At 37.1% G+C, this 14,763-nt stretch overlaps 1 protein-coding gene across 1 annotated transcript in view; it reads right to left on the reverse strand.

Moving 5' to 3' along the window:
- LOC117479890 (neural cell adhesion molecule 1-like) overlaps positions 1-14,763 on the reverse strand; it is a 297,483-nt gene that overhangs the window by 28,065 nt on the left and 254,655 nt on the right. The window contains 5 exon segments of the mRNA XM_034127005.1: positions 3,376-3,556; positions 4,873-4,997; positions 8,541-8,543; positions 11,152-11,211; positions 12,785-12,799. Coding sequence (XP_033982896.1) covers positions 3,376-3,556; positions 4,873-4,997; positions 8,541-8,543; positions 11,152-11,211; positions 12,785-12,799 — 384 coding nt within the window.

The raw sequence follows: 14,763 nt of genomic DNA on the forward strand, positions 1-14,763 counted from the left end.
GCAGCATCATGCCGACAAAAATCCGTAAGAAAATTGAGTTTATTCAGATTAATTGTTTTGTAGAATAGGAGCAGGGAATACTCACCTGTTTATTACTGACTAAATAACAGCTTTATGATGCTTAATTAGCTGTGTTTTATATGTTCTCGTTTGCATTTTGCAACTCTGCAGAAAGACCCATTAGAAAGGTTTCCTCATTAGCTGGTCGGACTGCAATCTGGCAACATTTAGGATTCCTTCAAAGCATATTTGCTGTCGTAATTAGTGCAGAATAAATGCTGCTGAAGACACTGCAGGGAAAACAAGTCATCTCCTAAAAGATTTGTATACAATATTACAGGTGTAGGAAGATAGCAGTGGTTGAAACTGATCATTTAATACCACTACTACACTTCACATATCACCATATTGTCTTATGATAAGATTTGTGTTTTCAACTATTTATAAATAAAATGAGTTGTGTTGTGAATGCAGGTGGAAAGGAGCGTGCATTTCTTTAGATTACATCACTGGTCATGCAAACACACGTCAAGACAGAAGCTGGTGATGAATGGATGAGTAGATGAATGGATGTTATAAAAACGGCAAACATTAATATCTGTTTAATTTACTCCAATGTCAGCCTTAGTTTGGGAGATTTGGATTGTCTGAGGCTGTTTGTTTTGACACTTTTTTGCTCGAAAATTATGATGAATTATGAATTATCTCTCCACAGCTGGGCAGCCTCTCACCTGCTGTGACACGCTGCAGGAATTACACAAGCCCAATGTTATCGAGGCTTTTTAGAAACGACAGAATCAAAAGACAATTTTTCCGCCAACTACAGAGATGTTTTGTCTATATTTTAAACCTGACTACTACTGACATGTGGATGAAATATTGCACACATTTCCATTAAAACAACAATTACTTTAAGGACGTGAGAGTATTTCCCACATTACAATGTAAAATCAAATTTTTATAAATGAATTGTACACATTGCACTCAAACTTTACCTCCATGCTTTACCTCCAACTCTTTCCTGATTGGAGATCAATAAAGTATTTAAACCAATCTAAAACAATATTACTATATATGCAATATATCCTCTATCTGTCTACTGTTTATATATATATATTTACATTTTAATTTATTTTGAATTTATGTGCAATGCCTTGTTTACATGTGCTGTAACATAACAATTTCCCAATTTGTGTTTAATAAAGCTTATTTAATCTCTACGAAAATAATCTAATCTAATAATTTGAGAGATACCTTACATTTCATTTAGCTGTGAGTGTGTGTGTGTGTGTGTGTGTGGGTGTGTGTGTGTGTGTGTGTGTGTGGCGGCCGTGAAAAAAGAAAACAAATTCAAACTGATTGAAACCTGCTTTCGCAATTTGCGTCCAAATTTAGAAAATGAGAAACTGTACCAAGAAGGGAAATTAAATGCAGATGTTGTAGCTAAAAATAAACCTCAGCAATTCCCCACATGTCTCAAAGGGAGGGGAACTCAACAGCAACTTGAAAGCAAAACCACACATCCAACACAACAACATGAAATGAAAGAAATTAGGGGAATTAAAGGGGGACTGACTTGGATGAAGCCCACATGATCCAAACCTCCCACTGATACATGGCTGATGCCCAGCAAGCGCATGAAAAAAGAAAATCTCTGCTTTTCTTTATTCGCCATGCACTGGCAGCCATTGCATTTCAGGGTCTCCAATAACACACAGATTAATCCAGCTGGAAGAGGCTCCATGCAAACACTGTTAGGGCTGCATCCCAACATTAACAAAGCCCCACACTGCATGACAAAAGGAGTGTGAGACCCACTAAACCTGGCAGGGAACGAGGGATATTGAGATAGAAAGAATAACAAGATGAGAGGTTTTTGGAAAAAAGGGAGGAATTGCATAAAATTGTATTTTTTGTAATATAATACGTTTTATTTGAAGGAAATCAATGCATTGCTTGTAATTCAGTTTTTTTGTTCTGAAAATAGAATGGTGAAGGAATGAGTCCTAAAACCCTGGAATGAGTCAGCATTTGACCACTTCCTGTTCTCTAGTGTGGATATCAATGGTTCAAATGTTGAACATGTTTTTGCTAGAAGCCTTTAAATGAGGAACGGTTGCTAACAAGTGTCTAAATGAGACGACTAAATGTCATCACGCTTAACATTAGCTGCCTTTAGCTTAGCGGTGGTGACGTGAAGTCATGTGACCTGTGCTGTAGTTCCTTTTGTCGCCCAACATTAGCCACCTTTAGCTTAGCGGTGGTGACGTGAAGTCATGTGACCGAGCTGTAGTTCCTTTATAGCCCAACATTAGCCGCCTTTAGCTTAGCGGTGGTGACGTGAAGTCATGTGACCGTGCTGTAGTTCCTTTATAGCCCAACATTAGCCACCTTTAGCTTAGCGGTGGTGACGTGAAGTCATGTGACCTGTGCTGTAGTTCCTTTTGTAGCCTAACGTTAGCATTTTACTTCATAAATCATAGAGTGGTGTTAATATGTGGAGATTATGCTGCTGAACAAAATGTGTAAGTATCATAAAAGATACAATTATAGTTACATGAGGGAGAAGTAGTAGTAGACAACATTTGTATGATGAAGTAGTTTTGTAGCTCAGGTTTAGTGAATGGGGAAGCAGCCCGAGTTAAAATGATCAGCTCACACAGCCAGAGAGCAGAGGCCGACCGTGACCACCTGAGGACAAGTTGTTGGTATTAACTGGACAAAATGCTCCGACTGATATCTGCTCCTCTTCACGCTCACTGGAGCTCAGCAGCAACAGCAGCTTCACAGAGGAAGAGCAACGTGATGCTGAGTTTCATCTGGAGCTGCAGAGAGTTATTGAGGAGAATAAAAACATCTCTGCTCTGCAAAAGGTGAGCATAATGCTTTAAATTGCTTATTCAAAAAGTTAATATTCTAAAAGTCCCCTTACATAAAATGTGGGATGTGGATTGTATCCACTACACTTACTGTACACCCCACAAATACAAATATTATGGGCAAAATATTATTTTAATTAAGCTTTTAATTAGCAATATACCCCTTGCTTTTTTACATTTATTTTATCATAATTGTTTTTATTTACCTTTCATGTTTTTATTTGAATTTCTTTATATTAAAATGAATTACTTTATTATATTTACACATTTTGCGTTTGTAAATATCAGTATTGTGGTCACAAATTGTGTCTTATTTCAATCCTACTTCTACCGAGAGGGTTATCTTTTGTCAACTTTTAGATCATTTCCTAGATTTATTTTGCTTTTATTTATTTTAAATTGTTGTTAGTTTCAGTATTGTGGTCACGGGGGAGGCCTCGCTGCACGGTGGCTGTGTGTGGATGCTGGGGAGATGATGAAATGATGGGATTCGTACCTGGGATGGTGGTAGGGTCGCTGGCGGTTCTGAAGGAGACGACACCCGGCTCTGATTTTCCCTGCTGGTTCTCGGCCACCACGTACACCTCGTACTCCGTGTTCCAGTCCAGGCCGCTCAGCGTTGCGTGATCGCTGCTGTCAGGCATTCGGATCTCTGGCTTCCACTCAGACACGTGCTTCTGAAACATACAATAATATACACAGGACACAAATCAACACTGTGCAATCAACTGTTAAACACCTGAACTTTTTAAAGAACATCCATAACATTCATCTGTTTGCAACTTACAAATGATTTATCTAATATCATATTCCAATTGCTTGTACATAGACTCTCCTTGCACTATTTCTATTGATTTTATTTGTATTTACAAGCACTATTTGATGTCTTTTAATGTGTAGCATAGGCTATTCTTCCTGGGCTCCTCACTGACACTGTCAAACATACATAAAACAAAACAGCTCATAATTTCATGCAATGTACAGTGCTATATGAAGTGAAAACTAAAATGGTCATCCAATGTTAGCCATCATAAGGCCAAACAATAATACATACATAGCCACAGGCACAGTTCAATTATACGTTATACTGTAATACTGAGATTTTTTTAGCAACCTTTTGAATTATACATGAGAATTTTCATGAATGAAAAGTTAAACCTTTCAAATCAGCTTTAATATCTTCATTCAAACTAAACTAATATTTTTAATTTTGCAAATTTCAACTGATTGACAGCTTATTTTTGGTCAATTTCTACCTTTATCTTCACCTAAATGCATTTTCTTGAATTCTGGCAACCTCAAAAGTATCACCAAATGATTGGGCATGCATAATTTAGTTGGATATGACACCTTAAATGTTTTTCTACAATGTTTGGTTCCAAAATTAAGCGTGTTTGAACATTTGACCCAAGAGACTGGCGGCCATCTTGGATTTGACCTCTCACGGTCCTCACAGGTCAAATCTGACTTCCCTTCACATCTGAAAATAAACCTTATGGTATGCACTAACTATGCTAGAAATGTCATGCTTTTCTCATAAAATGCACAATTGTTATAATATGAGAGCTTATCCGCTGTACTATAACCATTGCATACTGTATGTTGTATTATACACATCTTTACATATTTTGTTGATGTTATATTTTGTACAATGTGCATGTACATTTTCTAACTTCTATTATTTATTTAGATCTTTTTGTAAAATGTTATCTTTTTATTGCACATTTTCCCTTTAATATGTTATGTTAACAAAAATAATTGTAAATCCTATTTATTTTTTTAATTGCCTATACTCTTACTTTAACTACTTAGTTTTGTAAAAATATATATTTGATGTTTTATCTATACAATTACGCACTGTCATGAAACCCAGTTTTTCACCGGAATAAAAATAGATTAAATCGTATTCCTGTTTGGTGAGTATTTCCAAGCATTGGTTATTAACATTTATTATGAAACCACGGCATTATTGTTTAAAAAGCTCTGTACTCACAGCCTTGTATCGGACCAGGTAGTGTTTGATGGGGGATCCGCCGTCGTCCTGCTTGATCCAGTTCACCTTCAGAGAGTTGCCCCTCTCCAGGACCTTCACCTCCAGTTTAGGTGCACTAGGTTCCCCTGCACAGAGAAAGAGAGCAATTAGTTGACATAAATATGGTTGTTGCATCAACTTTAGCCTCTAAATTCAAGTAAACTACTCTGCTTCTACTCCTACTACTATTGTAAAGTTCGCTTAAACCTACACTGTCAAAAAAAAACGCTTATATTAGCATTTCTTAAAGGAAACTGTGTTGCTGAGTTTGGGGGAATATAGTGGTGCAGGAATGAGTTGTAAAACCGAGAAATGAGTCTGCATTTTAGCCCTTCCTGTTTCCTTTTCTGGAAGTCAATGTTTTTTTTGGACGTGTTTTACTGTAGGTTAGAAGCCTGAAATAAGGTCTGTGGTTAACACAAGCTGAAGAGATTTTGTTCTGCGACATAAAATACATCAGTAAATACCCCACTGGTGAATAAAAAAAACGGCGGTTGCTAACAAGTGTCTAATTGAGACGACTACACTTCATCACGCCCAACATTAGCCGCCTTTAGCTTAGCGGTGGTGACATGAAGTCATGTGACCGTGCTGTAGTTCCTTTATAGCCCAACATTAGCTGCCTTTAGCTTAGCGGTGGTGACATGAAGTCATGTGACCGTGCTGTAGTTCCTTTATAGCCCAACATTAGCCACCTTTAGCTTAGCAGTGGTGAAGTGAAGTCATGTGACCGTGCTGTAGTTCCTTTATAGCCCAACATTAGCCACCTTTAGCTTAGCGGTGGTGACGTGAAGTCATGTGACCGTGCTGTAGTTCTTTTATAGCCCAACATTAGCCACCTTTAGCTTAGCGGTGGTGACGTGAAGTCATGTGACCGTGCTGTAGTTCCTTTATAGCCCAACATTAGCCACCTTTAGCTTAGCGGTGGTGACATGAAGTCATGTGACCGTGCTGTAGTTCCTTTACAGCCCAACATTAGCTGCCTTTAGCTTAGCGGTGGTGACGTGAAGTCATGTGACCGTGCTGTAGTTCCTTTATAGCCCAACATTAGCCTCCTTTAGCTTAGCGGTGGTGACATGAAGTCATGTGACCGTGCTGTAGTTCCTTTATAGCCCAACATTAGCCTCCTTTAGCTTAGCGGTGGTGACGTGAATAGCTTATAGCCTATCAACAAGTGGTGTAATATGTAGAGATTATCCTGCTAAGTATCATAAAACTTAAAAGCATAATGCAAAATCAAATGGAAAATTCCCCACAAAGGGAACCAGGGAGAAGCTAACTTCCTAAATTCGGACTAAAAAAATCAATCTTCCCTGCACCACTTTATTGCAGAAACCAACAAAGCGTGTTTTCAAATATGAAATACATATTGTGAGTGTGTTTCCCTTTAAGGCAGTGCGGAGGTGTCTCTCTCCTTGAAGCCTCTCATTATCTGCTCTGCCTGCTGAGTTATGGCGGCTGGGTCGCTGGATAATGAGCCTGTAGACCTTGATTGGACGTGTTACTCTATTACTTCTCATAATGTATACATAGTGTTGAGGGAGGGCAGGTGGAGGTGTTTAGTATGCATGGGTTGAGGCGTTTTCTCTCATTCCAATGTAAGGGCTGTAAGGGAGGAGACTGACAACCCAGACTCATTAATTATGTACATATTTGGTTGCACACAGATAGCCTTGGGATGATGTATTTAAATGGTCTACCTCATGATAGTACAGCCTTTGCCCTGTGCTAACACTCTCTCATAATAGCAGGTGGGAAGAAAATATGATATTCTACGTTATCAAAGACAATGTGCAGACTTTAACATGTGTAACATTGGCAGACATTTCAAATGGACAATCTCAGTGTTAGTGGTAATTAAATGAATATGCATGAAGGCACTTTTTCTGGTTGTGAGCTATCATCTGAGCTGCATTCGTCTACACAGGACTGAACATGACAGATGCTGGAAGTAAATCAGACAGTTGGTTAGTGACAGCAGCGTAACACGAGGCCGGTTAAACATCGGGACATTCAGCAGGGTTATTCACAGGCATCATTCTGGGTTAGCTCATTTTCTCTGAGGCTAAAACTGAGAGAGAAGGGGTTAGAACGACAAGCTTCTCCATGCAGACTGGAGCATCTCACCCTGAAACACATTCAATGCCAACTTATGTGGCACCCTCACTCTTTAAAGCGTACATTGAGACATAAAGGGAATTGAAAAGAGTCATTGAATACATGCTGTTGGATACAGAAATGTAGTTTTGGAGTGCTTGACGTCAATTGTTTGTCTGAAATACAGTAAGGATTAATGCTAAAAATAAATCATGCAATCCTGTGTTTTTTCTCAGAATTCGGACTTGAATCCATTTTTTACATCCAATCCTTTCTCAAAACTATACAACTTGGAAAAATAATGATATGTTTATATTGTCAATGTAGAAATGCAAGACACAGACGCATGCAGACAGGGTGGACTTGTCTTTTAGAAGAAGAGCTTAGAATAAGAAAGAGGATGCAACAAGGAACAGACGTGCATGCTGCAGTAATGCAATCACACACTGCAGATGACCTTTGGAACAAATAAGAGAAGTTCGATGTGTAAGGTGAAAATGAACTTGCAATGCAGTCTGCGGCACTTTGTGAAGATGCTCTCATGATGTTTAAATGTGATAAAAAATGAAATGGCTAAAGAAAAAATAGAACAAAAGATCTGCTTGTTTCAGAACGAGTAAAAACTAGCGCTATCTGGAAGAATAATTTAAAGTCAAAGGGCTTTCAAAACGAATTTCTACCGACATTTCTAATCAAGGTTTAAATAAATAAGAACACCAGAGAATCACACATTTAGAGTTTGTCTGGATTTAAATTGAGATTCTCCCTCTCCCTGATTCTTTAACGAATCGGGGATAATATGTTTATTTGGTTATACCGTTTTCTCTCCTTTGCACTTTGGCTGATTGAGAAATGTGAATCCTGAACAACCTCAGCTTCTCAGTAACCAACGTGAGAAAAGACAAATGCAATGTTAGATTTACAAACAAATTGCAATTTCATCTGTTGTATTAATGCAGGTAGAGTTCACAGATGGGTGGCGATAGCATTATGTATTTCACTTTAAATCAAGGACATGTTGTAATAAATTCATTCAAATGTGTCTCAGCTAGCTCTGGAGAAATGAAAGACCCCATTCACACCTGGTGTTATCTATAGACTTGACTATATAGTCATATTTATTATGGTTTTATGGTAATTATGATATTATTAATGCATGTTAAAGCAGGGGTAACAGCAAGCACAACACACAAGGTCAATGAGTTAATAGTCACATACAACTAGCTTGCTTAACCAGAAGGCCCTGGTGTGTCTTTTCTACATCATAAAGATAATGCATTTGTAATCAGGCTCTACAAGGAGAAAAGTCAGGCATTGTTACGAAATGAAAGCAATGAAGAATGGGCAGAATGATCATAGTTAGCAAGAGACATTCTTAAGATGAAGAATGATGATTATTTACTATATATTAACAGAAAAAGATGAATGAAAGATGGCTAAATGAAAAGTGATGAATGCGTCTCCTATGTGTCTAAAGTCTTCTGAATGACCATTTCTGATGTCGTGATCTCAAACTAAACAAAATAAATTACCTTCTGTTGGCCAGCGGAGACGACATCATCAGCACCATGCAAGAGCCACATGACACAGTCACATGATGTGCACGCACATGATTGGTCATTTGGAAATTAAAGAGGGAGGAGGAGGAGGAGGGTGGGGCATATGGAAAACACATAAAACATTGGTGAAAAATGATGAACAAATTTCAACATAAATAACAAATGAACATTAATGTTAAAGGCAAAATGACAAAAAACAAATAACCAAGAGAAAAATATAAATCAATAAACACATTTTTTAAAATATATATAAACAAAACTGAATACATGAAGCAGTTCTGGACGTTTTGTTTTTGGAAGCATGTAGAATATTAATAAATGGATAAATAAACAATTTGGTGATGATTTTAAGATATGAATTCAGGGGATAGGACATCCAGAACAGCGTCATGCATCCACATAATCAACAGGTTTTCCTCTTTTTCTTATTCTAATGTATTAGATTTGAGTTTGTTCAGGGTCAGAACAGAGGGAAATCTGCAGCTTTGACACAACATGCCAACTACATATGAAACACAACACAACAGAATGAACACATGAAACATCAGGACAATCTAGAAGCATTTGTGTGACGCACTTGCAGAAAAAACACACTACGAACAATCTTAGCGTCAAATGTAACGCCGAATGTGATTAAAAGAAAGGTTAAGTTAGGACATACAATTCTCATACAGTACATCATTTATATGAGCAACATTAATCACACAACAGTTAATCCGGTGAGTTGGGACCAAACACACAAATCAGCTTTGTTTACCTCCCATGTTGCCTCAGGGATTAAAGCAATAAGCAGTCAAATGGGTTAGTTTCTTAAAGCTGTGATCAGCTATAACTTGACTGAAATAATGATCAGATGTCAGCAGGGGCTAATCAGTGTCGCACATCTGGATTAATCCTAAAAACTGCTGTGAACACGCTGCCAAGAATGACAGATGATCTGAGCCGAAAGGACAAAGAAACGATAAGAAACATCGAGCGGTTCTCAGGAAAAGTTTACAGTGACAGATGTGATAAGAACTGCTATGATGAAACCCAACACATCTTTGCAGGGTGGTACTGTAGAAATAATGCATAACTGATTTAATCATGTTACCTTTGTATCATGACTGTCTGGGTTTATACAATCAGAATGTTCCCTGCTGAAGAAGGATGATATGGGATTATTGATGGTCCAAATATGGAGTGTTACTGTGAGGAATAGAGCTGTCAGACTCTCTGTCTTTTCAGATACATATTGGTTGACTTCAAGTATTCTGTCTTAAAACAATACAATCTTTTACTTCAATCAACAGTGTGTCTGTGTTTCCATTGAGTTCTTGTACAGTATATTGTTCAGAGTGTTGAGGTATCCGATCATCTGTGAAGTCCCTACCCTAACCCTAACCAATGCATCAAATAAGACAAATAAATTAAGTTTTAAAGCAGAAAATAACTGAGGTCAGCACCACTATGTTGCCTCTCACAGTCCAAGATGGTGACTGTAAGCATTGCCAGTAAGTCGTAAATATATTCTAATGCTGTGTTTTGTCCGGCTTAAATGGTATCCATGACAAATGTAGTTGGATTAAATACTTGATTTGAATTCCCCAGTTGGATCTTGATATCAATGGAACTTAGAAATGGGGATTACAGTAAATGATGTGTGAGGAGAATAGAAGATTTCCAATGCAATCCTTGGTTTGCACTTCTGCCAGCTCACAATCCAAGATGGCAACTGTAGACGAACTAATAATAAGTGGTGTCTTATGCAAAATAAATATATGCCAATGTTGTGTTTATCTGATATTTGTAGTTATTTTTACTTTAGTGACCTTTAGATGAAAGACTTAACTTAAATGCAGTAGTTTGGTGTTGCCATTAATGGTACAGAGGGTTAACCCTAACCTAAGGTCTTAGCATGGAGTCTACTTTTACTACAAAATGTTTTGTAATCTGCGTTTTTAACTTTGAAGTCTGCATCCTCCGAAGTTTACAGGTCACAACATACTTAGCATACCCTCTTATGTTAGCTTAGCTCATTTAGCTACAGCTGAGATGCTTCGCTGCAGACTTTAACAAGTTACAACGTACATATTATTGGTATATTATCTATAATATCTGCATTTAATCGTCTAAAAATGACTATATGTTTGCTGACGTGTGGTGAGGTCAGTAACAGGTCAATAACGCTACAGAAAAACAATATTGAAATATAAAGCTAATATGCTACACAGTTGAAATGCATGCTACTGAATGTTTAGCGTCATACAACGTTGCAAGAACAAATCTTAACAACAAATTGACTCTTAGTTCATTGCAACACAATCAAAGAAGTCTTTAGTTAGGACTGTGATTGAAGTCTTGACAAACAGTGTTAATTTTGTCACACACAACACTATAGTGCGGCTGTTAGCAGGGCAACCTTCATGGTCTGGACACATGTTAGTAGAATCATATCTAAATCAAGACTGTTAGAAAAAGCCAAATTCATTTTTTCGGTGACTAAAATCTACGGACAGTGTGTGTGTGTGAGGAACACCATAAACATCTGTGAGGCCAAGCAGATAGAGATACATGACGAGGGCAAGAGACACACACTGCTCACCGGCATACTCACTAAGGGCCAAACTGGTGGCAGCAATAGGAGGAGGGGTCTCTGAGGAAACTGAGAGATGGTGGAGACATGGTGAGTGGAGCTGGGATCTTCTCAACAGGAGATCATTCTGTTTTTATATTCAATATCTGTGATAAAGTAGTGCTCGTCACATGCACTGTGATGCATACATGTTGCTTTTTGCATCACATCCTGTTAACTCCATGGACATTCAGAGATATTACTTTGAGCTCCGCAAGAGGAGGTAAGCAGTACAATCTTCAACACAACTGTACACCTGTTACGGACACTATAATGCATGTTCATGTACAATAAAACCAATACTAACACCATTAACTTCAGTTTTTCTCTTCTGGAAATTGGTTTGAATTCGGCTATAAGAGGGTAGGACCCAGTACGATCCATTTTCAGTTCAGACTATTTGGCAACATTTGACACCTGATATCTTCATTGTCATGTATATTTATGTACAATAACACCAATAGAATAACCAATAATGAAGATCAGAGCCTGTCTATATCAATGCCACGTAATACAAATACATCGTCCTTAACTTGTCCTTGTGATTAGTTCTGTATGTATTTAAGTTCTGGTTTTCTGTCAGTGTGTGTCCTTCGTCTTCTGCTTTGTTTTGCCATGTCCTTCCTGAATGTAACGTTGAATAAAGGTATTTCGTTTTGTTCCTCCGTGCTCAGTTTTCTCCATGAAAGAACTGGCCTCAGAACAGGAAGTGGATTCCTTTATTTCTTAATATTAAAGATTAAAGAGGGGATGTAATCAAATCTCCCCGAAAATAATACCTGTAAGCATTAAGAGAACTTCTCAAAGCAAACTATTTTGCAGAGCTTTTTGTTTTGCTACCCTTGGACTACAGCAATTAAAACTCTTCTAAGTCTAGCTTACGTTCTTCTGAGGCATAGCACGAACAACAACACGCTATTATCTCCTGAAACCAACATAATGCCAAAGGTGATGTGTAAAAAATGCATAACTATTTTGTCTAAAATGTAAAATGCAGCAGTAAGCATGTGTCTAAAGAAAGCTGCAGCTCTCCAGAAGTAATAAGAGTTTCTCTTAATACACATTCAAGTCTAACGGCCAAATTACAGGTGCCAAAATAAAAGCACACCATGAGCTCAGACGGGAGTCCTAAAGACTTTCTGGGCCTGCATATTTAAACCTGATGTTTCCAAAGAGGGCCGTTTATGTGCCCTGCTTTCAACATTACCACCAGTAAATATGCTAATTCCACGTTAATTACCACAACCTCGTAGTGGTGTCTGAAGCCAGGATATAACCATCTGAAACAACACATCGGCTGAACTACTGGGACACAACAAAGAAAACTCACTATGAGCAAGACTTGGAAGGGTTTCAATGAAGTCTAAAGGGTTCAAATAACACACTGACTACAGACTGTCATATCTATCTCATTACTAAACAAACCTGTGACTGCGTTAAAGTAATGGAACGGACTGTCGTCTGGAAAATGTGTACAACAGGAAATGAGTGCTATTCTTTAATGATTAAAGCGAATGTTCTAATATAGAGGGAACAGTCTGGGAGATAAATGCAGTGAAGATGGGAAATGTGAGGGGAGAAGACAGGAAGAAATGAAACTTACTTGTGAAAGAATATTCTGAGAAGTCCAATGGGTTACAGAACAGATGATGGGAAAAACAATAAAAACAGAGACAATGAGATGAGAAATATGAACAATGAGAGGGAAAAGCTTTCTGACACGCTGCTCCTCTATGATCATATTATATTATAAAAGTAATTACAAATGTCATTTTTTAAGGGCCTCTTGATAGAACATTTGTTAAAAAAAAAATTCAACATTATTTAGTTTGCTTTATTTGACTGTATTGAAAGTTAAGATATTGATAATGGTTAATATTGCTTATTGAAATGCTAATTAATTTGTTCATGTAGAAAAGTAACCATTAATCAATTTAAGTAGACTGAACATGGGTTTGTTTTTGTATTAATTACAATTACAGTGAACTCAAATAGTTAATCTGAATTGATATGGGTTAGTTAGAACTAAGTATAAAACTAGAATTCGTTTTAAAAGTACAGTACTCAAATTAGTTGAGCTTACATTATTTATTGAATTAAACAGAATTACTTAATAACAGTACATCAAAATGTTTTGGGCAATATTTGACCTAAATAAAATTAAGTAAATTCAACACAGTCATAATAAGTAAGTAATTAATCTTCTGTTTTGTTAGTGATACACAATGTAAGGTTTGAGCTGAGTTTCTACATTCAAAATGTACCATTGTAAGCTAAATAAACACCTCGCACAGTGTTTGTTGTTGGAACATCTTGAAATAGGACACGACCTCTCTCTCTGGGACATAATGAGGATGCTGAGGAGGGGGTTTCTGCAGGAGCACAGATGGAGGCGTGACAGAGGCCGGTACAAACGCTGAGTTAGAGTCTGCTGATTTCTAAATGTAGCCTGAATGAACTCACTCGTAGGTCGGTCTCTATCTAGCATTTTATCCCTTCTTCTGTATATTTTATTTTGTGTTTTCTTTAGTTATAAAAATATATCTTTCTACTGTTCTTTTGTTTGGTTTTACTGTTTATTTTATTATATGTTTAACTCATTTGCAATACCTTGTTTACATGCTGATGTAACAAAACATTTCCCGATTTTGGAATCAATAATTATATTTTGTATCAAACTAATAAACACTTTCTGGAAAATGTAAATTGAGATCTTAAGAGTTTTGAATGCATGAATCTCTCCAGCTGTCAGATTTAATTTTTGGACCTGTATTTCATGCTTTAACGAGGAAGCATTATCTGACATGTTGTTGCTCATAACTAAACAGAAAATTGACACGTTTTATGTCTGGCTGACACTCTGTGATGGATGACAGGTGCAGCACACCTGCTCTCAGCTGATGGAGCCATATGCCCAACAGACGGAGGATTATTATTATATCTCCCTGTAGAATATTTTTATGTATTTGTTTATTCCACACATGGCAATTGTTTTAAAACAAAACATGTTCACTTATACTGTGTTTTATTTTTTTTAAAGCGCATGGTGGAAAGAAGCAGGGAGAAGAAAATCTTATTTTACCTGCCCCTTTCTTACAAAAAAAAAAATGAAATAACCATGAAGAAGTCAAATAAATACTATAATAAAGTAAATAATGAAACTATAATGAAGTACATTGATTCAAGTATTTAAGTACAATTCTGAGGTACTTTATTCTTATTTAATGCTACTTAAATTATTTTAATATTTTGTCAGTCATTATTGTACTTTTCACTCTGCTACATTTATCTGACATCTTTAGTTGAATACTGGATTCTGATTGGTCAGCTTGGACATTCCAGTGGTTGTTAAATCTCGCTAACAAGCTGTTGCTAAGGAGAACAGACCGTTGCTAAGGAGGATGTGCAGTCATATCAATCCGCAGAAAGAAGTCCGGTCGATTTAAGTACAACTACTTTAGTAAATATACTTAGTTAATGTCCCCTACTGTATATAATTATAGGTTAAGACATCCATCCACAGGGTTTAATTAAAATGAGCCCCACCTTTACCAGCTGTGATGAACACATTAATGCATCAAT

This window comes from Trematomus bernacchii, unplaced genomic scaffold, assembly GCF_902827165.1.
Source record: "Trematomus bernacchii unplaced genomic scaffold, fTreBer1.1, whole genome shotgun sequence".
NCBI lineage: Eukaryota > Metazoa > Chordata > Actinopteri > Perciformes > Nototheniidae > Trematomus > Trematomus bernacchii.